Raw genomic sequence first — 27,092 nt, 5'->3', positions numbered from 1 at the left:
CACCAAACTAGCAAATTATTATTTTTTTTTTTGTCATGGGAAAAATGTTTATTTTGAAACCTTTTTAGTTTAGAAATACAAAACCTCTTGTGGAGGGGAAAAGGAGAGAAAAACACAAAGTATACAGGCAACTTTTTACTTCATAAGCTTCTCACACCCTCATTTGTTCCTAATTCCAGTGAAGAGAAAGCACTCAGCCACCCACAATAATGTTATTAATAGGGATATGGATCAGTTTCACAAAGAAGCCAATGAATCCCATGATAGCAAATCCTATGGCTGTGGCCATGGCAATCTTCTGGAATTCTTTTCTGTCGGGCTTGGTGCATCTTTTAACCAGCCGAATTGAGTCCTTTACGAACTGCCGACTTGGCTCAACGAACTGCATTACCTGATCCATGACTGATTGCGGGACGGCGGCTTGAGAAGGTAGAGACACGTAGCTTAGGAGAGGACTGAGCCCAACGGAACCGGAAACTGGTTTTCTAGCAAATTATTTTTAACTACCTTTTTGTTTGTTTGTTTGTTTGTTTGTTTGTTTTGAGACAGAGTCTCACTCTGTAGCCCAGGACTGGTCTTGAATTCATGATAATACCCTGACTTCAGCCTCCCAGTGCTGGGACTCCAGGTATGAGTCACCATGCCAGTGTGGATTTTTAAGATGTTTTTGGTCACAGCATTTACATGTTTGAACTCCTGCTTTAGTCACTGTTTTGTTGTTGTGAAGAGACACCATGATCAAGGCAACTCATAAAAGAGAGCATTCAAGTGGAGGCTGGCTTACAATTTCAGAGGTTTAGTCCATTGTCATAGCAGGGACCAAGGGGGCAGGCGTTTCTGGTGCTGGAGAAGTAGCTGATCCAGGGGCTGAGTTGGGGCAGGGTCTGGCATGGAATTGAGACCGCAAAGGCTACAGCCAGTGGCACACACACAGACTTCTTCCAACAAGGCAATAACTTGTAATCCTTCTAAGTTTTTCAAATAGCGACACTCCCTGGTACCTAAGCATTCAGATATATGACCGTTCTGATTCAGACCACCACAGCCCCATTTGCCGTTCTTCGTGGTTAAAGATCCATGCTTTGAGCTGGGCATGTTGGCTTTAATACCACATCCTTAATCCCAGCACTTGGGAGGCAGAGGCAGGCGGATCTCTGTGAGTTCAAGGCCAGGTCTACAAAGTGAGTTCCAGGATAGCCAGAGCTGTTTCACAGAGAAACCCTGTGTTACTAAACAAAGCAATAGAACAACGTTTTCTCAGGTGTCCCTTGTTTTCAGAGTCTCTTAAAGAGGTTCATCTCGGGGGCTACACTAGGCAGAACCTCTCCTTTAATTCTCATTGCCAATGCTAATTCCGAAGAGGGTCCGTGAGGGAATTTCCAGAGGTCACTGAGCCCCGGGTGGTTCTGGCTGGAGCCTGACTATGTGTGCTTGCTTTCAGTCTACACTACGACGCAGAAGCAAGCCGGAGCGGAAGGAGCGCATCAGTGAGCAGACCTACCAGCTCTCACGATGGACCCCGGTCATTAAGGACATCATGGAGGTCAGTTGGGGTATGGCAGCAGGAGCCAGGGCTGCTCTACAGGTGGTCCAGGTTCCAGCACCCCTGTTCTCGGGTAGCAGTGACATCTTGTGATTTAGTTCCTATAGGGGTGAGTACCCAGGCCTCAGGGCTCTGTCAGTCCTCCCAAGCACCCAGCTGAGGACTCATTAGCAGCCATGAGACTGCATCACTATTGCCGTGGTGAAACACACTCCTGCACTCAGGAGACAGAGGCAGGGGCTCTGTTTGAGTTCAAGACCAGCCTGGTGCATAGAGTGAGTTCTAGACATCCAGGACTGTTACATAGAGAAACCCTGTCTCAAAAAACAAACAAACAAAAAAAAATGAAACACCATGACAAGAGTGACTTGGCAAGGGAGGGGTTTGTTTGCTTTTGCTTTATCGCTGTTCATCATTGAAGGAAGTCAGGACAGGAACTCAAGCAGGGCAGGAGCCTGGAGCAGGAGCTGGTGCAGAAGCCATGGAGGGTGCCGCTTACTGCCTTGCTCCTCACGGCTTGCTCGGCCCACTTTGTTACAGCACCCAGGAATGTCAGCCCAGGGATGGCCTCACCCACAGAAATCTGTCCCTTCCTACATCAATCACTAATTAAGAAAATGCCCTGTCAACTTGCCTACAACCTGATCTTAAGGAGGCATTTTCTCAGTTAGGGTTCCCTCCTCTCCTGTCAGGAAAAGCTAACCAGGAAAGACTGACACATGGAGACCTCAGGATCCATTTGCCCGCTGCTGCAGTCTCGGGGGAATGGTCCCATGCTGTAAGGTGCCTCGGGTACAGTACCCAGAAGGGCCAGGCTCGTGTCAGCATGCCAAGTCAGATGAAGAACGTGCACGCACTCTGCTAGGGACACCTCAGGCAGCTGTGGGAAGGCCTCAGCAGGAGGCTACAGCCTCCACACCTTTTCCTGCCAGCAGACACACCTGGGCTCTGTGCCTCCAACTGGTCCCTTGGAATACCCTTGTCCATATCTCCACTTCCCACATCCTGCTTCCTCCTTCTCTACAAGGTCTCACATGGTCTCCGGCACCCCCATATGTCTGACCCTCTGACATCACAGAGCCTGTTGCGTTCCCAATCCCCAGACCCTGGTCAGCAATGTTATTTACATATATCCTTGCTGCCCGGTTGGAGGCTCTCTTTTGTTTTTGAGATTGGGTCTCAAGCCCAGGCTAACCATGAACTTAGGATGTAGCCAAGGATGACCATGAACTTCTGATCTTCCTACTTTATTGCCAAAGTGCAGGATTAAAGGCATATACCACTATGTCCAGTTTATGCAGTGCCAGGGATTAACCAGGGCAAATACTCCACCAACTGAGCCACAACCCCTAGGGTCATCTTCTTTTCTTTCTTTCTTCTTTTTTCTCTGTTTTTTTAGAAACAGTTTCCCTGTGGAGCTCTGGCTGTCCTGGAGCTCACTATGTAGACCAGGCTTATTTGAACTCAGAGATTCTGAGTTCTGCCTCTCAAGTGCTGGGACTAAAGGTGTATGCCACTATCCCCCAGCCCACCCAGGGTTTATCTTCTGATTCTGTCACTCTGTGTTCTGTGTCCATGGTACAGAGAGCCTCACACTAAGCTGGGGCACCATGTTTGTTGGCTGTGAAGGGATGCAAGGCAATGGGCTGTCATAGCTCTGTGCTGTGACTCCCGTCCCTCACCCCCACAGCGGGAGCCCTGCAGAGTCCTACGCCAGGAGGTTTTTAAGGTTGGAGGAGACAGTCTGCTCAACTTCTGCACTTGATAGGCAAATAAAAGGGAGACTAGAGAATAGGCCTGTCTCGTCTGTCTGAGTTAGTTCAGGAATTATATACTAGAAGTGCATTTATGTAGGGTGAGTCAGGGTCCTATTTTTAAAACCCGCAAAACAAGCCGGGCGGTGGTGGCGCACGCCTTTAATCCCAGCACTCGGGAGGCAGAGGCAGGCGGATCTCTGTGAGTTCGAGACCAGCCTGGTCTACAAGAGCTAGTTCCAGGACAGGCTCCAAAGCTACAGAGAAACCCTGTCTCGAAAAACCAAAATAAATAAATAAATAAATAAAACCCGCAAACCAAAAGGATAGGTGGCTATGAAACACCCAGGAATCAAGTGCCTGTCTCTGGTGCTGGGACTGAGGAAGCGGCCCTCTAGTGCATCGCCCCTGTTTCTCTGACCCTCCACAGCTGCCCTCTAAGGAGGTCTGTGTAGGCTTCTCAGCTCTTAAGAGGGGTATGGATTTCCAAGTGGCAGGAGACAGCTGGAATCCGCCCACCAGACAATTGACCCCTTGACAGACTGCAGGGGAGGTTCTCCCTAGACCCGCTTGTCACCAAGCTGACAGCACATCCCGGGTTTAATGGATTCAGTGGCTTATACACTGGAGTGCATTGCACAGATGAGGAAAAATGGGTGCTTTGTCAGGTTGGACAGTTGGGGTAGCCTGCAGGGCCAGGAGTCTAGCAGCCTTCTGCGGAACAAGCGCCATGGCCCCTGGCCTGTGCTGGCCCCTAGTAGCGGCAGCAGGCAGGTGTGGTCCTTGCCCACTTTTCCTTCACATCTCCTGCTTTCACACCTATCAGCCTCTTTAAGCAGATGGTGACCTCTGTCTCCTCCTCTCCAGGACACCATTGAAGACAAACTGGATACCAAGCACTACCCGTACATCTCGACCCGCTCCTCTGCTTCCTTTAGCACCACGGCTGTCAGGTGGGTAGATGTGGGGAAAGCAGGGGGCACTGTCTGCGAGTCTGTCTGCTCTGGCTGTGAGTGTCATGCGCCAGCAGGACCCTCCCACATCACCCATGATGGTCAGGGTACAGCAGGCCCGGGCTCACAGCAGGCTATACCGTCCTCCCTTTGGCTCCCAGCCCCGCAAGAACTCACCCCCTTGTTCCTTCATGCACTGTCTGCCTCCGCCACTACCTCCTTGTTCATCCTTGAACATGCCAGGCCTACTGCATTTACCACCACCCCAACACACATTGTCTGCAGCCAGATAAACTACGCAGCCCCCCTTTAATCTGTGGGTCTTCGTTTATTAGTGTTTCTCTTTGGTCTTCCCTATGCATCTGTTTAATCATGAGACCCCAGTGTTACCAGCAATTCTGTTCATGCAGCCTGGTGTGGGAACTGGAGCTGAGGGGGGGGAGGCCTGGAGAGCAGCCTAGGCTGCAGATAGGGCCGCCAGCTGTGCCTCGCAGGGTCGGCACTCCTCCAGCCCTTGTTGAGTTTTGTTTGGGTTTTGCTTGTTTGTTCATTTTGTTTTGTTGGTTTTTGAGACAGGGTCTCTCCGTGTAGCCCTGGCTGTCTTGGAACTCGCTCTGTAGACCAGGCTGGCCTGGAACTCACTGAGTGCTGGGATTAAAGGCGTGCTCCCCCCCCCCCCCCCGTGCGTCCCTATGAGCAGCAGCTCTTTAGAGTAGGAGCACTGTCCCTTTTCTTTGGTTGTCTCTGGCTTTTCTTCTTTCTGGCCGTAGCCTGGGGCTGGGCCAGAGGTCCACGGTGTCTCCTGCCTGCTGCGGCACTGGAGTGTCCTCTGATAGCAAAGTTGAAAAGGCCACTTCCGAATGTGGAATAGACTACAGCCACCGAGTTCTGTCCTGGCTAGGCTGACTGTGTGGAAGAGAGCAATAGTGCCCAGGGGCTTCCAGGACTGCCATGAGAGAGGGAGCTTCAACAGCCCGTCTCCCCTGTGCCAGAGTCCAGGTCTCTACTGAGGAAGCTAGGGACAGGGAGGCCTGCCAGGGAAGAGCTGTGCTGCTCGTGTGCCTTTTCCCTCCCTGGTAAGGCTGAGCAGGGCTCTGTGGCCGTTCTGTCCCATGGCACTCAGCCATTCACATCCTGCTATAGTCTAACTTCTTGGAGGGCAAGTGCTATCTTTCCCTGGGGGTACAGTACCAGGAAGCCTGGCACAGACAAGGCCTCGTTAGCACATTTGCTTGCGGTCAGTGTGCCAACCTGCTGCGGCCCTCTGCCTCCCCCTGAATGCCGCTTAGTGCTGCAGTGTCTCAGGCAAGCTCAGGACCAGGCCTGATCTGAAACAGACATCTGGATGAGAGCCACGTAGGCACAGCTGCTGAGATGAGCGGGTGGGGTACCTCGGTGTTTGTAAGAGAGTGGCAGTCACGGCTCGGGCACCTGCGGTACACTTCAGCTCGCCAGCACGGACAAGTCACCTGTAACTAACTGCTCTCTCTCCCTCAGCGCCCGCTATGGACACTGGCACAAGAATAAGGCCCCCGGGGAGTACCGGAGCGGCCCCCGCCTCATTATTTTCATCCTCGGGGGCGTGAGCCTGAATGAGATGCGCTGCGCTTACGAAGTGACCCAGGCCAACGGCAAGTGGGAAGTGCTGATAGGTGAGCAGGGCGTGCACGCTGCAGGAGTTGCTGCCCCACCGCGCTGCCACTCCATCCCATGCTCTGTGTTGCATTCTGTCCTCGTCCTCCCTCACCACAGCAAGCCTTAGCCCTGGATGAGAGTTTGTGACTGGCAGAAGCTAGGGATCTCTGCCCTACTGTGTCTCTTGCTGCAAGACAGCGTCTTGGGATGGAAAGAGTTTGGTCATAGTCTCAAACCTGTACATTGGCACTGCCAAGCGGAGTCACCTTGAGCAAGAGCGGACCTCTCCCAAGCCATACTGTTACCCAACAAAACAGGGCTGAGGGGGGAGTTGCACATTTCCAAGGTATCAGGCCTTGGACCTCACCTGACGGTGGGGCTCTCACTGCTGCCCTGCTCTACCCCTCGGCTGGAGAGAGTTAGCATGTCCATAGATACTGCTGAAGCTCACTGGCCTGGTAGTGGGTCATAAGGATTCCTTAGCCAGTTCCTACTACCTTCCGGTCTGCCACACCCTGCTTCCTGTTCACTTCCCAGAGCAGAAGCAGCTCGTAGAAGCTGGTCTACTGCAGCAGGAGGCTCTTCCTGCTTCCTGTCTCCAGGATCATCTGTAGCCTCTAAGGCTGGCAGACAATTGAGAGAGAGAAATCTGGGTTCTTCCAAATGCCGTCCTTTCGACCCCAGATTGTTGGATTGCTGTCACCCCGTTAGGCTCACTCTCTGTGGGAGCACTTGTGGGTACAGTGCAAGGCCAGAGACTGTGGGCCTAGGAGTATGCTAGGCACCCTGTGGAAACGATCCTCTTTAGGGCCCTGGCGTGCCACGTGGGCCATCTGCACACGTGCTGCTGGAGAGGAGGCCTTTAGGTGCCCAGCCGGCAAGGCTCCCTCGGCTCACAGGTGCCGACTGCTGCCCGCATTCCCAAGTGCAGTCATCTCAACCAGTGTCACTTCCATTTATCCGATTTGGATGACCAACTCATCCCCAAGCTGTCCAAGCAGGCAGGCTCCTTAGAGCAGTAGCATAGCTGCTTCTGTGTTTACCAAGACAGGCATGAAGGGGTCATCCCCTTCACACAGCTGGGGGAGGGAGACTGTACACCCTGTCCCTGCCCTCAGAGGCATCCATGATCCAGTTCTCATGCCTGTTTTCTGTCTGTGACATAGGTCCCATGCGTGTTCCCTGCTCACTGCTTGCGTGTGTTGCATGAACGTGTTAGAGGACCTGAGCTCAAAGCAGCTCTCCTGGACAGCAGCTGTCACAGCCAGGCTGTGGGTGTGGACTTCCCTTTTCTCCTCTGGACCTTCCTTAAGGTTCCTTGTGCAGGGGGAGGGTGGAGACCCGGGGACAGAGAGCTGCCCGCGTGGGTTCGTGGAGGGGCTTCCCGCAGACAGCCACCCTTCACTGTGTAGCCTCATGTGCTTCACGCATGCCAATACCGTGCTGCCTGCATGCGTGCACGCTTGTGTGTGTGCCCGTGCATGCCTCGCCTCTCGACGCCTCTCTGGCTGCGGGCGCTGGGGCCTCCGCCAGCATGTCCAGGGCGCCTCTGTTCAGCTGGCCTCTATTCTCCCACAGGTTCTACTCACATTCTCACTCCCACCAAATTCCTCATGGACCTGAGACACCCCGACTTCAGGGAGTCCTCTAGGGTATCTTTTGAGGATCAGGCTCCAACAGTGGAGTGAGAGCAGAGACAAAGTAAAAGCGGCTTATTACAGAAAGAAACTCTTCCGCTCTGAAGGGCTTTCTTTGTTTTCCCACCACTCGTTCTTTCTTTTTCTCGTTTTTCTTTTCATTTCTTTTTCTTTTTTTCCAAGAAAATGCTTGCAGTTCTTAACGCCGATTGAAAATGTGTCCAGCCTTCACGCCCTGGGCTCCACCCGCCCGCTCACTGCAGCCGTGGGTGAACGCTGCACAGGCAGCTGCCGGCCACTGGGGTGAAGCAAGGGACGGTAACTGTGATACTCAGGAGTTGAGGGATGTCTGAGGCACGGAGCCCAAGGCTGCTGCCCAGAGTGAAATGTAGCTTCCCACAGAGCACACATGCCTGAGATGGAGGCCAGTGACATTCAGGGTGGCCATGTGTACAAGGCCAAACTTGAGAGACGCCCATAGCACCTAATGGTGAGAAAGGAGAGGCAGGGAGCACCAGAGAGACTCCAGGCCAGTGAAAGGCTGAGGAATGAGCACCTTTACCCAGACTAGTAGGCATGGTGAGGACGTCAGTGTGGGGGGTGCCCACCCTCCGGGTGCTGTCGGCTTGGCAACACCACTGCTCTCTACAGAAAGTACACTCTCTTATTCCTGGGCAGGCTGGGATCCCAGCTGCCCAGCAGGCAGAGGCAGGGCCAGGGCACCTAGGCCACAGAGGGAGTTACAGACCAGCCTGGGCAACTTAACAGGATGACGTCTCAATAGTAAAACTAGTAAACAGTAAACAGTGAAAAGAGGGCTGGAGAGATGGCTCAGTGGTTAAGGACACATAGTACTCCTGCAGAGGTCCCACCTTCTGTCCCCAGTACCCACATTCAGCAGCTCACAGCCACCTGTAACTCCAGCTACAGGGACTCTGATGTCTTTGACCTCTACAGGCACCTGCATGTATGAACACATGCTCACACACTTATGCTTAATTAAAATAAAAAGTAAGAAGAGGGCCAGGATGTAGCCTCGTGGCAGACCGCTTGCCTGCCATGAGTGAGGCGTGGGAGGGAAGGACGGAGGGAGGAAGGGGGGAAGAAACTGATTTTATATTAGTGCCAGATCTTTTAGAGTTGAACAGTCGCCTCTCTCTCTCACGGAGGCCTCTTAGTGAGGTCTAGAGCCCTCAGGAGAAATCCCTTGATTTCCCTGAGCTTGATCCCCCAGCTTGTTTTCCTTGAGAGTACCTTGTCTGTTTGGCCTGCCAGACTCGCTTCTCCCACACCCTCCTCCTCAGCCATCCTTAAGTGTGTTGGGAACCTCCTGTGCTAGGAATTCCCCAGTGTTTACACCCATTTGTTTGATCATGGACCCAAAAATGTCCTTTCACTATGATTGACATGTGACCCCGTGAGACAGCAAGTTGAAATAGCCTGGAAGCAGGAGTAAGAGTCCTGGACTGGTAGCCAGGACTGGGCGACCGAGGTGGCCACCCATATTCCCTGGCCATAGAATATGAACACAGGGAAGCTGGGTCAGTGCACCAAGGCTCCCTTGAGCCAGGCTAATTCAGTAGGCCAGATGCAGGCCTCAGGCCACACTCTCTCCTCCTACTGAATCTCAGGGCATGGCCTTTCCCAAGTGGGACTATATATAGCACCAGAAGCTTAGTGTGGTGTTCCTGTTGAAACAAGAAGCAGTAGGCTACTCCATGTATCCCTGTTTCCTCAGTAGAAGGGTATCATCTCCAGGACAACAGTTATGAGCCAAGAAAATTGAATTGGCCATGGCCCTGGAGCTCCGCTTCCTTCCCTGTGCATTTCCCATGAAAGCAGGTCAATAGGACAGGGAGCAGAGCTATGCACTTCTGTCAGCCTGAACTCAGGCACCAGGGTCTCAAGTTCAAGGCAGAGTGTGTCTAAAGCTAAATAAATAAGCAAGGTATGGTGTTACACAACTTTAACCTTAGCACTTGGGAGGCAGAGGCAGGCAGATCTATGTGAGTTTAAGACTAGCCTGGTTTACATGAGAGTTCAAGGACAGCCAGGGCCACAGAGTGAGACTCTGTCTCAAAAATAAATAAAGCTTAAGATGTATATGCATACAAGGAAGCAAGGAGGCGAGCAATAGCCATCTACAGAGCCCTAACACCACACAGGCCAGAGGCAAAGAAAAACCCCTCTCCTTTTGGAGTCATCCGCGTGAACAGAGACGAATAGTGCAGACCCTTGGAGAGCCTTGGTTGTAGCTTGATGTTGGGATAATTCTTTTGTAAATGTGTCTCTGTACTTTCTTACTTGCCTAAGGTACCTTCTGATTGGTTTAATGTGGAGGAAGTCAGATACTCGGTACTGAAGAGAGGTAACAAGCCGCGTGGCAGAACATAGATTATATAAATGGTTAATTTAAATTATAAGAGCTAGTTAGGAACAAGCCTAAGCTAAAGCCAAGCTTTCATAATTAATAAAATGTCTCCGTGGCATTATGTGGGAGCTGGCAGTCCACGGAAAGAGCCACAACAGCTTGTCCTTATGGAGATGAGGCTCTGCCACAAGGGAGAGTTCCCAGGAGACGGTACCTCGCTGTGTCTTCCTAGCTCCTCTCACTCCGGTCCCCAAGGCAGCAGACCATTGAAGAACTCCAACTTACTAAGCCTCATCTTAGTCCCCTCTAACCATCCCTCCAGACTGCCCATGAGTGATATCTTCTGATTAGATTTTTATATCCTTAACCTTGATGGTGTAGGCCAGTAGGACCAGTTAGGAGATGGTAATCAAGGTAATCAAGACAAATGAGACAGGGGCTGGAGAAATGACTTGGTGGTTAGGAATCCTGGCTGCTCTTCCAGAGGATCTGGGTTCAATTCCCACCACCGTCATGGCAGCTCACAACTGTCTGTAACTCCGGTCACGGAGAGCCAGCGCCCTCTTCTGGCCTTACTGAGCAGCAGGAACCGATATGATGCCCTTATATATACATAAAAGCAAAACACTCAGATACATAAAAATAATTTTAAAAAAGAAGCAAAATCAAATGAGAGAACTCTCTGGCTACATTAGACCTACTTGGCGCAATGCCACTTGTAAGGTTTTGTGTGTGCTTATATAGAGAACGTGCTGAATTCTGAGTTGAGGCTGTTGGTTCTGATATATCCCTTGCATGTCCCCTCTGATAAAGATGGCTTCTTTTAGCCAGACGGTGCTGATGCACACCTTCAATCCCAGCATTTGGGAGGCAGAGTCTGGTGAATCTCTGTTTGAGGCCAGCCTGATCTACAGAGCGAGTTCCAGGACAGCCAGGGTTACATAAACCCTGTGTTGTAAAAAGGGGTGGGGTGGTTTCTTTCCCAGCAAGCTCCAGGAAGTCCTTAATCAAGAGGACCATTACCCATGGCTTTGATGCATGAGATGGTCATTTGAAGAGGCCTCAATTTCATCTTTGGAGGCCACTGCTGAATTTCATAATCACTAGTTATGTGGACTGAGAGAGTCTCAGAGTTCATGAGAAAGTCAACATAGCCAAACCTCTTGGGGACCAACATGAGATCAACTGCAAAATACAGCTCACGGCTCGTCTCACCCACTTTGCAGTATTGATGGTACCAAGCTTCACCTACAGGGCTGAAACGTTCTGATTGTCAGATGTCAGGAACTGGCTTTGTATGACCTGGCTCTCCAAGATTATTCTACACTTGTTCTTCTTTAAAGACGAGCAATGTCCAATGGTTAGGAATATGATAGTATCAGAAAATTCTAGAGCATAGGTTCCTGACCTCCCTCTGACCTTCCTGAATTTCTGAATGCACATGTGAGAAGTGGAGAAACGCTTTGGAATAGGCCTGATCAAAGCAGCCTTCCAGTTTAGTGGGCCAGTGTCCAGGATGGGGAGCAGGGCATTCTCTGGCCAGTATGCTCCATGTTGACTAAAGGAAACCCAGAGTCACTCCTTGCCGGATCCAGAGCCCGGCTGCAGGAAGTGGAGATTTGGGAGACCCTCCTTCTGATACTGGCTCCTGCTGCCTCAGGGCTCCTAGGAAGACTGGCAAGCTCACTGAAGGGTCTCAGCGCCCCACTCCCACCGAGCCTATTGCTTCCAGGTCCCCAGGGAGGCACATTTTCAAGACTGGATCTTTTGTTTAGTTCTCCTGTCCCACCAGGACCCTGCTTTGCACCCACTGCTGCGTGCATGCACACCTCATGCTCACACCACCATCACCTCCATTCTGTTTAAGCCCATGTCCAAACCACTCAGCCCGTGCATCATTTTAGTGCGCCTACATCTCTATGAAAAGGCCTTCATTTTTAAATGGTTTTGTTGGTTTTTTTTTTAAATCTTTGCTCTAGAAGTATATCTGATTCCATTAGCTTAAACTTTTGCAAGCATTTTTAATCTCTTACAATGCAGGTCTCCACAAGGTAAGGCCTCAGGTCCCCTGCCCTCTCCCTCTCACACCTGAGGTCCCCCACTGTGCCTCCCAGACTTCAGTGGGTCCCCATGCCCAACAGGCACCATTCTTTCCTCTTTCCACCCAGAGACGCCTACCAGCCTCTGCCCTTAGCTACTGTCCCTTGCCATATTTGAAATTTCTCTTCCTGGCTTCATCCTGACTTCAAGAGATAATAGAGAAAACACAGCTGCCCATCACCTGGCAGCTGGCACTGGGCTCTGATTGAGAGGTGGTTCCTAGGTTCAGCCTGGGACCCAGCTGAGCCTAAATGCCTCTTAAGTCTTTTCTGACAGGGCCCACGGGTTCCATCCCACCCCCTCCCAGCTTCCACTGGACCCAGATGAGGGTTGGGGGATGGAGAATCGGGGAAAGAAGTATCCAGGCTGCAGTAGGTGAGTGGGCTCACTGTCTTCTCTGCCTTCCCAGGGTCCACGCACATTCTCACCCCACAGAAACTCCTGGACACGCTGAAGAAGCTGAATAAAACAGATGAAGAAATAAGCAGTTAAAAACATAAGCTGCCCCTCCAATCCTGGCTCCCTTCCCACAGTGCCCTGCAGCTCCCCAGCGCGATGCCTCGTTTGCTCTGCTGCCTCCCCAGCCCTGCACGCCCTGGCCACCCCGTTGCCACGCTGAGTTCTCCTGTGCGAAGACATTCTATCTTGTCCTTTGAAAAGCAAGAGAGTAATGTGTTGTTTTTTAAAAATGAGTATCTTCTGTGCTTATCCCACAAGACGTTCCCATGCAAGCGCCACACTGCAGAAGCGTCAGGACTCTAGACCGAGTGGACTCTCTCCTTATTTATGACCCCATGACTGTATATAGCCCTATGCCCTGTGCGCACATTGCTTGAGTTTAGAAAGGTAGATGTGTGGGTGTTTCTCAAAGCCTGTTTGGGCTCATTTCTGTTCTTGATGGGAATTGTAAGGTGTCTGTGCCCCGGGTAGTCCACATTTCTCTCTCCAGTCCCTGCTCACCGCCTGTTCTCAGGCACAGAGGCTGGAAATGGCAGTGAGCAGACACCTCCAGAGGCCAGCATGAAACAGGCCTCTTTGCCTGGTGTTGCAGCTGGGCAGGGGGGGAGGTGGTGTTGGATGTCCACAGGAAGCCAGTCTGGGTGCCAGCCAGTGTTGTTGCCAGAGACTGGCACTACTCCCCTGACCTGTGTCCACAGTGCTGTACCCTGAGTTAAGTCCTCCAACCTAGCTCAGCATGCCTTGTATCCTCAGTTCCTCAAGAGAGGAGTTAGGCACAACCAGCCGCCTTCTTTCCTCAGCCTGGAGAGAGGTCAAGGGTCAGGAATGGACTGGAAGATGTGGGTTGGTACTCTGATCAAAGGGTGCTTTGCTAGAGAAGGACTGTAGGCCTGAGGAATGGGGGCACCACTGATGGTGTCTCCACTCTGCAAGTGACACCAGTCAGAGGATCCTGAGTTTAAGATAGCTCATCAATCATAATTTTGTGTAATGTACAGTCATATGTCATTGTGGTTGTATGAGAAAAATGATCATTTTATTCTTTATATTGAAATCATCGCTGTATAAAACCTAGCTAGCTATAAAGCAGAAATTCCAGAAGCAGATGCTGGAAGGATGGTTTTCATCCTCAGGACGCAGCAGCTCGCCGAGCGCCCCTCGCTGTGCTGCTGCAGTCGTGAAACACAGACAGTGGAAGTCACAAAAACGTCCCCAGCCCAGCCCCCCTCCCGCAAACTTGTGTGTATTACTGTGTCTCGTGCTGTCTTGGCAGATGTGGTGACCTGTGCTCTTCTCCCCTCTCCTGAGTTCAGCCCTGCCCCGCCCTTCTCCCTCCAGTGACCTTCTTCCTTAGGACCAACCCTAGCAGCACTGGTTGATTTCTCCTGGAGCCGCTTCTTTCGTCCCTTCCCTCCGGTCAAGCAATGCTCATGCTTCAGGACCTTGTTTGTCGAACATGTGGGGTTTCCTTTATGTTATTTATATAAATAATTTCTCAAAAGGATATTTAAAAAAAGCTAGTCTGTCTTGAAACTTGTTAACTTGAAACTCTCGAATCTCAGTGTTTAAAGTGTGGAAGCGCAGCCGTGCACCACTCTACCGTCCTGTACTGCAGCATTTGAGTCTAATAAAGACATCAGCGCTCATCATGGTGCCCAGGCCGCCTGAAGCTGGTTTTACTTTGGGAAGAACAGAGGCTGGCCACCCCACAGCTGTGGTTTGGGGGGTCCGCTGGATCCAGGGGACTGTGACTTGCATCACAGCACATCGTACCTGCCTCCCCATTGGGGACAACACTTGTATCTAGCCTCAGGCAGGAGAGCAGTGCTGCCTCCGTTGGCATAGTAACGCTCACCTTTAGTCCCAGTACTTGGGAGGCAGAGGCAGGGGGATCTCTTGAGTTCAGCCAGCCAGATCTACATAATTTCCGGCTAAGGTAACAGTGAGATACTGTCTCAAATGAACAAGTAAAAATAAATAAGGCTTGCCTAGACTTTGAGGGGAGCTGCTCTTCAGCCTGTTCCTTTCTAGAACATCTGTGCCTCGGACACTGCATGCAGGACCCAACTTGAGTGGAGGTCCCAGTGCATTTAGAGTGCTGAGATGTTCCTCCATTGATGTCACTGTCCCCGCCCCCGCCCACATGTAGAAAGTGCTTCCTCCAGTTTGGAAGCCGGGTGTCCTGTGACCTGGGGAGTCTGCTATGAGGCTGGCCCAGAGGGGAGTAGACACCAGGTCAACATTACCCATAAACCAAGGACTAGGGGCACAGAGTCGTGGGGCTCATTAAATGCTCTCCTGTTGAGGTATCGATATGGCTTGTCCCTAGACATTCATGTACTGGGAGCTTGACTCTCAGTGTGGCAGTCCTGGCAAAGCTGGAGAAAATGACTGGGCTGCTGAGGGTACTGGGTTCTTGCCAGAGGGCTGTTCTGTAGTCAAGCCTGGCCTCTTCCTGCCTCCGAGTCTCACAGCAGACCCCGCTCACACCTCCAGCCATCAACCATCAAGTGCGAGGCCCTGGACCTCCATCAGCAGCTGACTGTGCCAGCCCCAGGGGCATGGGCTTACCACCCCTACTGTTTAAGAAGCTGAGACAGAAGAAATTTTCATTCTAGGGCTGCCTAGACTACAGAGCAAGGTCAAAGTCAGCCTTAGTGAGACCCTGTTTCAAGAATGAAAGATAAGAACTTGAAAGTTGTGTCCGAAGCCAGCCAGAACATTAACCTGGTGTGTGAGGCCTCAAACTTTATCCCCGCACCACAAAACACAAAAGCAGCTAATTAGTGCTGGGAAGACGGCCCCATAGTTAGGAACACTTATTATTCAGAGGTCTGGAGTTGGAGTCCCAGCACCCACAGGGTGAGTCAACACTTCCTGTAACTCCAGTTCCCAGGGATCTGATCCCTCTTCTGGCATCCATCAGCACTGCACATAGACATGCAGGCAAAATATCCATATACACAAAAATCTTTTTAAGTCAACTACATAAACCCCTGTATACATTATCTTGCCTGGGTAACAGAAAATGATATCTTCACTGCATGGAGGAATGTATCAACTCAAGGCAGCTTTATAGATCTTGCATATGTACCAAGTATTTTTGCCCAGGGTAGTGGAGGTAGGAAAGCAGACCAGGCAACAACTACCCACGTCTCTAAGGTCCCAATGACAAACCCAAGTTTGATTCTACCAAAGGTCCCCCACCCCCGGGGAACCAGGGAGTTTGTTGGGCATACTCGCAGAGCCTGAGTCCGAGGTCACAAACGGGAGCGTGGGGAAACCCAAAGCAGCCTCACCGGAAATGAGATGGAGCCCCTTCCCAAGATCCCGAGGCCATGTGCAGTTAGGGCAGAATTGCGTACAGCTGCTTGGGGGAGGTTGGCTGGCTGCACAGGTGGGTCCAATGACCCCCATCTCCTCCTATGAGGGAAGGTCAACAGTCAAAGAGCTCAGCTAGAATGATCTTTGCAAGCAGGCCTGAAATGGTGGCAGTCTGGCTTGGAGGATAGTCCATGGCACATCCCACCCAGCTCCAGCAAGACTCACCTGTGGGCAGTGATGAAGACAGTGAGCAATCACACAACCACGCCAGGCCTCTCCTAGGCATGTGTTAGCTGGTCCCTTGGTCCCTGCTGCTTCACAGGTGAGGAAGCTGAAGCTTGGGGGATACAGTGTTTCACAATGTTCGCTCCCGGAAGACTTCAGCCAGCCAGCATGTCCTGTCAGCAGAGCACCTGGAATAAGATCAAGGGACACTACAGGGAGTGACTGTAGAAGCAGAGTAAATACCGTTTACTCCTTTTCCCGGGTCACCTGTCCCCCCACCCCCCACAGTGGGAATGGCTCTTTAGCCTTTCTGCTGGCTTTCAGGGTTTTGATCTCTTGCTGGTCGCTGTTTTCATGTCGTTGTGTGCATGTGCACTGGCACGCGGGAGGAGCTCAGAGAACCACTTCAGGGAGTCCATTTTCCTTCCGCCAGGGTTCTGGGCACAGAAAGCTCAAATATGCTTTACTGAGCATATTGTTGGCCCATGTTTTCTTATTTTGAGACAGAGCCTCGCTGAGTTGCCCAGGCTGGCCTTGAACTTGTGTTCCCCCTGCCTTCACCCCTCACGCCGCTAAGATCACAGGTGTGCATGTCCACACTTGGCTACTCTCTTGTGTTTTCTGTTTTGTTTCCCCCCCCCCCCAACTTCCCTTGGCCCAGGCTTTTTTTCATTCCTCTCCACCCTGATCCCACCAAGCAGCAAAGCAGTGTGTCCTGCCGCAGCCCTAGTCCCCAGCATCCCAGGGCTCAGAGGGAGTCTCAGTCACTCCTCCAAAAGCTGGAGTGTATCTTCAACACTGCAGCAAGCCAAAGCCTGAGACGCCAGCCCAGGAACCCCGAAGCCCAGGCCATGAGTTGTGGCTGCTCCCTGTCCTTCCAGGTGCCCAGCTGTGTGTGACACCAGGCGTTCACACTCCCACGGAGTCAGAATAACCGTGGCTGGGAGAATCCCCTGAGTGGAATCCTTTCTAGTCCTCTGCTTATGATGGATGGTCCCTCCTGTAACATCCCCAAAGTTTAGCCCCCCCATAGTGAACCCACTAAGTCTCAGTCATCACTGAAGATGATGGGCCCCAGACTTGCCTGGGGACTAAAGAGCAGACAAACACGAACTGAAAAGAGCCCATTGTGACTGCTGAGATGGCTCTGTGCTAAAAGAATAGAGACCCGAGGGGCCAGCAGGGCATCTGCTAGCTGGATACCTACTGTCCCCAGTCCCTTGCTTGCATGCTGTCTCCTAGCCTCCAGGAGCTTTCCCTCCCTATCACAGCACAGCCAAGACCAAAGCTACAGAAAGAACTTCATCTGCCTGGAGTAGCAGCGAACAGATGCACCCTGCCAATAAGCTTTAAGGATATCCCAAGACTTCAGCCTTGGAGCCTCCACTAGAAGATGCCTTGTGGCTGTGCCACTAAAGGATTGGCAGGATGGTCTAGGGGAGGTGCTTCCGAGCACGGGGCCCAGTGATTGAGTCTTCTCGTCCTTGCTACGAGTCTATGAAGAGGTTCCACCTGGCTAGACCTCCAACTTCTGATTACCCAAAGTCTCAAAGTGACAGGCTAGTGATTTCTAGGGCTCTTGGTGACTGTAATCAATATCATTATTTCCATTTGGGGGAAGGAAAGGTCTTCATGGAAAACAAACTTGTACCCACGAGCCTGGCATCTTGCTCTGAAAGGCGAGGCCCTGAACAGATACAGGCTCCCCGCCAGCAAGAGGACAGTGGCCCTTTAAAACCCAGTCTCCCTCAGTTAGGCTGTTGCTACGTATAGATCCAACTTCCTTAGCAACCACCTGGCTTCTTAAAGGGGACTTGGAAACAGTGGTTGCCTTCGGCCATGGCTCCTAAAAAGAAGCTGAACAAAGGCGGCAAAGAGACTGAGGGCAAGAAGAAGAAAGGGGGCAGGAAGGAAACAAGTGCAGCCATGAAGTCTGGGGAGTCCACCATAGTGGAGGAGCTGAAGGAATTCTACCACAAACAGATCCAAGACCTGGAGGACCGGCTGGCCCGGTGGGTGGGTGGCAGGGATGCTAGTGTGCCAGGCCAGAAGCCCACACAGGCTCAGACAGGGGCCTTGGAGCTGGGTTCTGGCCTCGAGTAAGCAGGTACCACCTTAGGAGGTGAATGACCTCCCCACCCCTTCTCAGCTCCCAGAGCTTCTCTGTCCCACGTAACCCCTCCTTAACCCCTACCTCAGCAGGATGGGAACTTTTTGTTTGATTGGTTTTTGTTTTGTTTGTTTGGTTGGTTGGTTTTTTTTTTTTTTTTTTTTTTTTTTTTTTTTTTTTTTTTTTTTTTTTTTTTTTTTTTTTTTTTGAGACAGGGTTTCTCTGTGTAGCCTTGGATGTTTTGACACTCATGCTGTAGACCAGGCTGGCCTCGAACTCAACGAGCTCCGTCTACCTTTGCCTCCCAAGGGCTGGTTCAGAATAGATCTTAAGCATTTGTAGTTTAATTAGTGGAATAAATTAGAAATGGCTCCCCCTGGTGGCCGAGGAGGTCACTCATTCCCTCTTTATGCCAAGATGTTTGTTTCTCTAGGCTGGGGCTGTTTCCCTACGCTTTGTTTTACAGACAGGGTTTTACTCTACAGCCCAGGGTAGACTTGAACTCATGTTAATCCGTCTGCCTCACCCTCCCACGTGTTGAGAACTGTGAACCACTCAAGGTCCCTAAATGGGAACTAAAGGGGATTTTTGCCGTGGTGGCACACACCTTTAATCCCAGCACTGGGGAGGCAGAGGCAGGCGGATCTCTGCAAATTCAAGGCCAGCCTGGTCTCTACAGAGCGAGTTCCAGGACAGGCTCCAAAGCTACCATGTCTTGAAAATTCAAAAAAAGGAGATGTGGTTTTCTCCATGGGCTTTCCCTCTTAAGGCTAGACTTGTACGTGACACAAAGGCAGGGGAGGACCCTCTTAACATTTAATAATGGACATTGCATTTGCTCATTTTTCTTACTTTAAAACTAGTTTTTGGGGCTGAAGAGATGGCTCAGTAGTTAAGCCTCTGCTGTTCCAGGGGACCCAGGTTCAATTCCCAGCACCCATGGGGCAGCTCACAACTGTCTGTAACTCCAAGATCTGATACCCTCATAGAGACATACATGAAGGCAAAATACCAATGAAAATTAAAAATAAATTTAAAAAACCAAACAAACAAAAACGAGTTTTTAGGGCCAGTGAAATAAGTGACACTTGCCACTTATCCCCAGGACTCAGATGGAGAACTAACTCTGCATGTTGTCCTCTGACAGCCACATGCACATACAAGTCAATAATAAAATATGCTAAGAATGCTTGTAAAAATATAGCTTCTGCCATGCGGTGGTGGTGCACACCTTTAATCCCAGCACTCGGGAGGCAGAGTCAGATCTGAGTTCAAAACCAGCCTGGTCTACACAGTAAGTTCCAGGACAGCCAGGACTACACAGAGAAACCCTGTCTTGAACGCCCCCCGAAAAAGTCACACTCCCACTTAGAAAGAAATGTAGAGGGCTGGGGAGATGGTTAAAGCACCAGCCTGCCACTCAAATGTGAAGGCTGGAATTTGAATCCTCAGCACCCATACAAATGAGTAGTTGTAATCCCGGTCCCTGGGAGGCAGAGATAAAGGGTCCCTTAGGAACAAACCAGCTAGACAGTGAACTGAGTTCTGGGTTCAAATAGAAGACCCTGCTTCAATATATAAAGTGGAGAGCCTCACTTTCCTTATCTATAAAATGGGTATAATTCTCACAGCATCTGCATCCTTACATGTCATTGGGGATCTCGGCAAATGTCAACCTCTGACCTCCATACACATACACCCACACATGAATATGCACATATGCATGAATACCATAATCTGTAATAAGAAAACATATAGGGATCATACAAGAAGGCCGAGCTGTCATGATAGATGCTGCAGAACAATCTCAGCTGGTGCTGAGTCTGTGCACTCAGGAAGCCCTCTGCTGTCTCCGTTTCCTTCCAGTCCCAGCAGAGAGCGCAGCCTGATCCTGAGGCTCAGAGTCACCCCAGGAAGAGGAGGAGGCAGGGTGACATCCCTGGCCTCTCTGGCTCTTGGGGAGGCTGAGTTCTCTCCCCACACAGACACCCATACCCTAAAAATGCCTTGCACACAGAATTCATTCAAAAGCCTTATGAATACTTAAAACATTTAGGAATCAACTCTCCAAATGCTTTAGTTCTCCACTGAAGCCAGCAGCCATGATGTTCTTGAAATGTACAAATGCCCCTGACATAACACAACAGATGGAGCTGTGCCAGGCGGTTAGGTCCTGAGACAGAGGCAGGATGACAGATGGAAGGGCTCAGCCAGCTTGAATGGGCTGACTGCAGGGACAGGCATTATGGGTAAAAGCCTTAACTTCCAGGTCAGATTGGCTTGGGCTAAAGTTCTAGCCTTGTCGCTTTCTGGTTTCTTCATCTCTGATCAGTTTCCTAGTCTGTGTTGCCGGGGACAAATGCAGACTTCCTGTGAACCAGACACAGGTGGGAACATCTGTTGCCACTGTGAGGAGAGGGCAGCCTTAGTCCCCACAGGACTTACATTCGAGTGAGGTATCCAGGAGCAGTGGCGCACACCTTTAATCCCAGCACTCAGGAGACAGAGGCAGGTAGGTGGATCTCTGAGTTCGAGGCCAAGCTGGTCTACATAGTGAGTTCCAGGACATCCAGAATTATCTAGTCTTAAAAAAAATTGAGTAAGGTAATAAATATAAAATGCTGGCTGAGGAGATGACGCAGTAAAGTCCTGACGAGCAGAACTAGAGTTCGGGCCCCCAGAAGCCTTGAAAAAAAGCCAGGCATGGCAAAGTCCCTTAAACCCTACTTTTGATGGGAGAGGACTGGTGGCTCTCTGGAGCTCACCGGCTAGCCAGCCTAGTCAAACTGTTACACTCTAGACTGAGTCTCTGCCTCAGAAACTAAAGGTAGAGGGCTATCAAAGAGACAATATCGACCAAGGGTTTCTGTGCACACGCACGCACGCACGCACGCTCGCTAGCTCGCTTGCACGGCCTAAGGTTAAGGTCTCCAGCCATGAGACACAGTAAATGGGGCTGCTTTCAGACCATGCAAAGCAAAACTGTAAACGGCCCTTGATGGAAAGGAGGGTCTGGAAGAGCAGGTTCCATGGGGCTTGTGACCAGGCCTGGCAAGGCCTGACCCCACATCTCTACCCCACCCCAGGTATCAGCGGAAGTGGGATGAGCTGGCTGTGCAGGAGAAGATCTTCCGCCAGGAGTTCGAGCAGCTGGCCAATAACAAGAAAGAGATCGTGGCCTTCCTCAAGCGCACACTCAACCAGAGGGTGGATGAGATCACGGAACTCAATGACCAGCTGCAGAGCCTACAGCTGGCAAAGGAGATGGAGAAGGATGCTTTCGAGGCACAGCTGGCCCAGGTGCGCCACGAATTCCAGGAGACCAAGGACCAGCTCACCACAGAGAACATTGCCCTTGGTGAGGGGACCAGTCAGCACACCTGGGCCCAAAGCCACAGCTGTCACAGAGACAGGGTCTCACCTGGTGATTGGGGATAACAGCTTACAGCTACTTCAAACACTATCTGCCTTAACTGTCCATGCATTCCCAAGGCCAGAAATGTCCCTTCCCCAGTCTGTAGATGAGGAAGTACTTTAAAAAGATGGAGGATCTTGTCTATGCCACCCATCCGGAAGGGGGCACTGAGACTTGTATGCCCAGGTTCAGCTGCAGCGGTTACATGCCCATATTACTCTCCTGTGGGGAGATATCTTGAGATGGGCTGAACAAGGCTTGGTGAGACTAGCAAAGGGGGTAGGGGCACACTCCAGAGAAAGGCTGTGTGTGTGTGTAGGGCCGGCTCCGGTACATGCAGCCTAGTCCTGTTGGAACAGAAAGCACGGTGTGGGGAGGGGTGGGCAGGAAGACATGGACGGGACAAAGTTGAGACCTGGGGGGGGGGGTGTAACTCATGGCGCTCAGACGCTGCTCCTCACCAGCCTTGTGGCCCTTGATGGGTAGGGGGAAAGCTGGCTGCCCTGGAAGAATTTCGGCTGCAGAAAGAGGAGCTCACAGACAAGTACCTGGTGCTGGAGGAGCAGCTGCGGAAGCAGGAGAAAGAATACAAGGACTATGTGTACAACCTGGAGAAGAAGTCTGTGCTGGACAAGGACAGGTGGGCAGGCTGGGGACCTGTTGGGCCCACACATCAGTCTCCAGCTCGCCCTCTCTAGAAGGGCATCACATACTTCCCAGATTGTCCCCAAAACCCTGACCGGGATTTATGGGGGAGGAGGAAAGAGCTTCCAGCCAGTTCCCAGCGGGGCATCACATACTTCCCAGATTGTCCCCAAAACCCTGACCAGGATTTATGGGGGAGGAGGAAAGAGCTTCCAGCCAGTTCCCAGCACTAGCACTGAGCAGTCTTTTGGCCACTTGTTGCTTTCATTGCCTTTATTTAAGAAGTGTGTTTCAATGGTTCAAATTCCAAAGGACCAGAGATTCTGAGGGAAAGACAGGGTTTCTCTGCATATCTTTGGCTATCCCGAAGCTCAAGAGATCCACCTGCCTAAGTGCTGGGATTAAAGGTGTGCGCCACCACACCCGGCTATGTCCGGGTACTTTTAGATTCTCACCCAAAAAGGGGGTAACAAGACGTATACCCATCTGCTTGACTTCCTTCCAATCCCACCCTCCTGGTCAGGCTAAGGAAGGAGATCATCCAACGTGTAAACCTGGTGGCCACTGAATTCCGCAAAGTAGCCACTAACCAGATGTGGGAGACAACCAGGCGGGCCATCCTAGAGAACAACAATGTGACTTTGCAGCTGTCCTGGGTGACTCAGCAAGGTGTGCAGCTGCTTCAGGAGAATGAGCAACTCAGGAGCATCAAGGATAAACTGTACCAACAGGTGGAGCTGCTGGAGAACACCCAAGAGATCATGGCCAGAAACAGCAAAGGCCATCAGAAGGTATGACCACCATACCCGCATATGAAATGAGGGTGGGACCCCATGCCAGAGCCAAGTCATGAGGTGGGGAGGGTTTGCAGCAAGGGCTCAGGCTTTCCTTGTGAGGATGCTGGCCCTAGCTCTGGAGTCTGTTTGCCTTACACCCCCTATAATTGAGTGGAGTCCACCCCCTGCTGTTATTCAGAGGTAGTGCCCCTACTGCATCTCCAGGAGGGAGGGAGAGGTGGGCTGGGGTCCCGCCAGACACCTGCCCACTGCTGCAGGTCATCCTCATGCTGACGGAGAAGTGCCGCCAGCAGAAGCAGGGCACAACGGAGGCAGAGCAGCTGCGCCTCCTTCTGTCCCAACTGGAACAGAACTTCCAGCAGCTACAGAAGGACAACCAGACCCTGAGGTGACTTGGGTGGAAGCCTGCCAGGGAATTCCTGTTTACAGCCTCATGGTCTGGCCTATCAGACAAGCTGAAGACTGGATTTAGGGCCCGGGGAAGAGGGGTGACGGCCACTGCCGGCAGATGGGGCCAGTTGTGGGCTTTTTCTTGTCCTGGACCAGGAGTGACAAGGACCAGCTAGAACAGCAGCTGAGGGAACAGCGGGCGGAGGTGAATCAGCTACAAGAGAAGCTGACCGAGGAACAAAAGGTTCGGGCCAGCCTGGAAACAGTCCTGGCCCAGGCTACCTCACTCCTACAGGACATCGTACAGGTGAGCAAGTGTCAGGAGACACCAAGAGGCCAGTGGACGAAGGATAGAAGTTGACCCCAAGAAATTTGGCCTCAGGAGCTAAGTTGAGAGGGCCTCTTTCCTGAGACTCAAGGACTGACTCTTTTTCTGATTCTGGACCTCAAAGATCCATCCAGGAGGTTGGCTCTGGCCAGGCGGTGGTGGTTCACACCTTTAATCCCAGCACTCAGAGGTAGAGGAGGGCAGATCTCTGAGTTCAAGGCCAGCCTGGTCTACTGAGTTCCAGGACAGTCAAAGATACACAGAGAACCCCTGTCTTGGGGAAAAAAAAAAAAAAAGTTGGGATTGATCATACTGAGGAGGCTGAGGCAGGAGAATTCCAAATTCAAGACCTGACTGGGGCTACAGATTCAGTTCAAGGCCAGCCTGGGCAACTCAGTATCTTAAAATAACAAGGCCAGGTATGGCAGTGCACACCCTTAATCCTAGCACTTGGGAGGGCGGGCCTCTGGGTCTTTAACTGTCTTTCACCAACACCAACAGATGCGAACAGATTCAGAGGACGGCGACTTTGACGTGGTGTTCCAACTGCAGCGCAAGGAGATGCTGCAGCAATTGCTGGCTCTGCTCAGCTCAGCTGTGTTTTCAAAAGCACAGTTCAGTGTGAGTTGCCACCAGGACAAGCAGCCCCAAGGCCCACCCAAAGAAAGGTGAGCAGACAGCCCTGTGAGGGACGTAGCAGACCCTGGCTCTCCAGTCTCTCAGCCTCTTCTTGTGGAGATGGAGGTGATAACCCCAAGTTCCTTCCTACAGCCAACTCAGCACCCAGATATCCAAGAAGGCGGCCACGTCCCTGCTACAGAAGCTCTCTGCCATCACAACCTATGAGCCAGGGGATCTAGGGCTAGTGCCTCGTCGGGTCCACATCCCACCCAACCCTCAGGACCTCAGGTTGCTCTCATATGTCACCAGAATGGGGATCTGCCAGTTACAGAACACTAATGAGGTAGGAGTGCCAGGGACCCTGGGAACAGCAAGCTAACAGCTGACCCTAGTTTTTCCATGCTGTAGCTGGGTGGCTTCAGGGATATGGTGGGACCTTGCTGATCCTCCCCACCTATAAAATGGCCTAACGAAAACAGGCTAAGGCATACCTATGCTACCACTGGGAAAGGGTTTGCTAGACCCGTCTGTCCCCACCCCATTGGTAAGGAATGGGTTAAGGGCTTAGTCCCCGGCTCCCAGGAGACTGCAGATTTCAAGCAAGCGTCTTTTAATCTTGCAGAGCTCTCCATCTGGTGCTCTCAAAAGATTCAGAAAGTTGGCCCTTCCTAAACCTTTCCTACACCGTAAGTAGTGGACGGAGAGACCAAGCCACCACAGAAACAGACTGTGGTGTCCAGTGTCCCTCTTTCAATCTGCAAGTGACCTGGGGCAACCCAGAAGTTATATAAAAAGTGGGTACCACATGTGTCACGGCATTCCTGTGGCTGTGTCTGGGCTTCAGCAGGCAGTCAAACAGGTAGATGTGTCCACTGGTCTCAGAGGCTCGATGGTGGCCCCTGGCTTCGAGAACGGATGTGGTCCAGAAGCAGGTCGGTGGCCTGATCCATCAAGGAGGACAGCAGCTCCTGCTCCTCTGGGGAGAAGCAGCCCAGGACATGGGCCTGCACCGTATTAGGGTGTGTGGGGCGCCCGATGCCTACCCGAAGCCTCAGCATTGCCTGTGGGGTGCCAGAGGAATGAGAGGGCCTTGGTGACGTACACTGGGGAGCCCATGCTGGCCACCCCTACCCAGGGCAGGGCAGAGGGGGTAGACTCACACTGGAGTTCAGACAGCTAATGCAGGAACGGACTCCATTGTGGCCCCTTGGAGGGATTTGAGGAACAGTTAGTACTTGCTGAGGCAGCCCCCTTCCCTTGCCCAGGCCTCCAGCAGAGATAGGCTCAGCAACCCTACTCCACCCCAACAGAGGCCAGCATCCCTACCCAAACCTGAGCACACGTGAGCCTCACCTTGCGCTGCCCCCTAGCTTCAGAGCCAGCTTTCCCAGGGGCTTGTCAAGTTCATCATGTACCAGATAGATCTCCTCTGCAGTCAGTCCAAACAGCTGGGCTTGGCACACGGAAACACCCTAGTTATTGCCTATCTGCTCAGAGGGACTACAACGACCCCCACGTAGAAACAGGCTTCCAAGTCCTCAGCGTAGTAAGCGGGGCTCACCAGGCACTTGCTCCCTGTGCTCTCTTACCCATGAAGCCCACAACTCACCAGCTTGGGCCACGCTGTGTCCATTGACATTCATGAGGCGCCGTGGCCGGAGCAGTATCAGCTGGGCATCCCCAAACGGGGCCAGGGCGAGGTCAGCAGCGCAGCGAGAGTCACGTGTCCAGCTCTCCGCCACTCCTAGTCGCCTCGCTATTTGCCCCAGCACCTCCATGCCCACACTGTGCCGTGTGCCAGGCATTCCATGGTTCCCCAGGCCAGCCACCTGCAGGCAACACCATGGAAAACAGATCGGATAATCACACATAGGACCCTAAACAGTGGTCAGGAAACAGAGAAGAGAGCCAGGGTCGGGAAGGAGCGTTTAAGGGCCTGGGAACTCCTGGAGGCCCCACAAAACTGGGGGTGCCGCACCCCTGGTGCGGAGGCAAAACTCCTAAAAGTTTGGAGTCAGTCAATATTGCCGGTCACCTATTTAACTAAGTAGAAAAACTGACAAGGAGTTCGGCAAGATGGTTCAGAAGGTAGGGCACTTGCTGCCCTGAAAACCTAGGTTCGATCCCCGGGACCCACACGGTGGCGAGAACCAACTCCCAAGCTGCCCTCTGACAGCCACACAGCACTTGCACGCACAAATAAATGTGACCTAAAAGTTTAAATGTTATAAAAGGGGACGGCTGACAAGGAACACAATGGGGCAGCATCGGAGCCGGGTCACCCACGCCCCACTCACCAGCCACCTCTTCCCGGAGAACCGAGCCTCCGAAACGCACTGCCTCAAAGCCCAACTCCGCCGCATCCCGGAATGAAAAAGGCCGGACCGCAACAAGCCGCCCCAATTCACGGCCAGGACCCCGCCCCCTGACGTCGGGCAGCCCTAAGCCAATAGCATCGCCGCCTGTCCAGCGACGACCAATCCGGACCGAGTGAGGCGGCCTCCATGGTTCTGCGGGGCGGAAGTGGGCGGGGCGCGGGCCACGGAGGGCCTCTGCGTGCGTTCCAGGTCAACGCGTCACTCTATACCGCCCGGGGCTTTTGCTCAGCCTTCGGCTCGAGCGCGGGCTGGTTCTTCCCTTGACGTAGCCCTTGGCCCGCCCAACTAATTTTCTACAGACTCTCGAGGCGTGGCTTAATGGGCGGAGCCTCTGGGCATCCCAGGGGAGCAGTTGCCTAGCAACAGGGGAGCCAGGGAACCAGGGAGTTAGCTCAGCCCGAGGTCAG

General features: G+C 52.1%; 4 protein-coding genes across 5 annotated transcripts in view; 2 read left to right on the top strand and 2 right to left on the bottom strand.

Annotated features, from left to right (window-relative positions):
• Window positions 1–14,098, top strand: part of Stxbp1 (syntaxin binding protein 1) — a 63,706-nt gene extending 49,608 nt beyond the window's left edge. The window contains exons 16-19 of one of the 2 annotated variants that reach the window (XM_038337693.1): window positions 1,442–1,543; window positions 4,165–4,250; window positions 5,748–5,902; window positions 12,403–14,098. In XM_038337693.1, coding sequence (XP_038193621.1) covers window positions 1,442–1,543; window positions 4,165–4,250; window positions 5,748–5,902; window positions 12,403–12,485 — 426 coding nt within the window. In that variant the 3' untranslated portion in view covers window positions 12,486–14,098. Of the gene's footprint in view, window positions 1–1,441; window positions 1,544–4,164; window positions 4,251–5,747; window positions 5,903–7,463; window positions 7,719–12,402 lie in introns of those variants that run through there. The other variant, XM_038337694.1, reaches the window with a different exon arrangement.
• Window positions 34–470, bottom strand: LOC119819473 (protein transport protein Sec61 subunit gamma). The gene has a single exon (XM_038337695.1). The coding sequence runs from the start codon at window positions 398–400 to the stop codon at window positions 194–196; it is 207 nt and encodes a 68-aa protein (XP_038193623.1). The 5' UTR covers window positions 401–470; the 3' UTR covers window positions 34–193.
• Window positions 14,099–16,077: 1,979 nt separating the features above from the next.
• Window positions 16,078–26,710, bottom strand: Ptrh1 (peptidyl-tRNA hydrolase 1 homolog). The gene is made up of 6 exons (XM_038337208.1): window positions 26,605–26,710; window positions 25,917–26,136; window positions 25,661–25,760; window positions 25,468–25,513; window positions 25,110–25,368; window positions 16,078–16,189 (listed from the first exon to the last, which is right to left on the bottom strand). Exons 1-5 carry the CDS (start codon window positions 26,668–26,670, stop codon window positions 25,186–25,188), a joined length of 615 nt encoding a protein of 204 aa, XP_038193136.1. The 5' UTR covers window positions 26,671–26,710; the 3' UTR covers window positions 16,078–16,189; window positions 25,110–25,185.
• On the top strand, window positions 17,841–25,072 carry Cfap157 (cilia and flagella associated protein 157). The gene is made up of 9 exons (XM_038337207.1): window positions 17,841–18,013; window positions 21,198–21,469; window positions 22,013–22,166; window positions 22,695–22,962; window positions 23,226–23,356; window positions 23,515–23,665; window positions 24,188–24,354; window positions 24,458–24,650; window positions 24,930–25,072. Exons 1-9 carry the CDS (start codon window positions 17,841–17,843, stop codon window positions 24,999–25,001), a joined length of 1,581 nt encoding a protein of 526 aa, XP_038193135.1. The 3' UTR covers window positions 25,002–25,072.
• Window positions 26,711–27,092: the final 382 nt, after the last annotated feature.

The sequence above is a fragment of the Arvicola amphibius genome, chromosome 7, assembly GCF_903992535.2.
Source record: "Arvicola amphibius chromosome 7, mArvAmp1.2, whole genome shotgun sequence".
NCBI lineage: Eukaryota > Metazoa > Chordata > Mammalia > Rodentia > Cricetidae > Arvicola > Arvicola amphibius.
The sequence above is the reverse complement of the archived record's forward strand: the minus strand, read 5'-3'. Positions and strand labels throughout refer to the sequence as shown.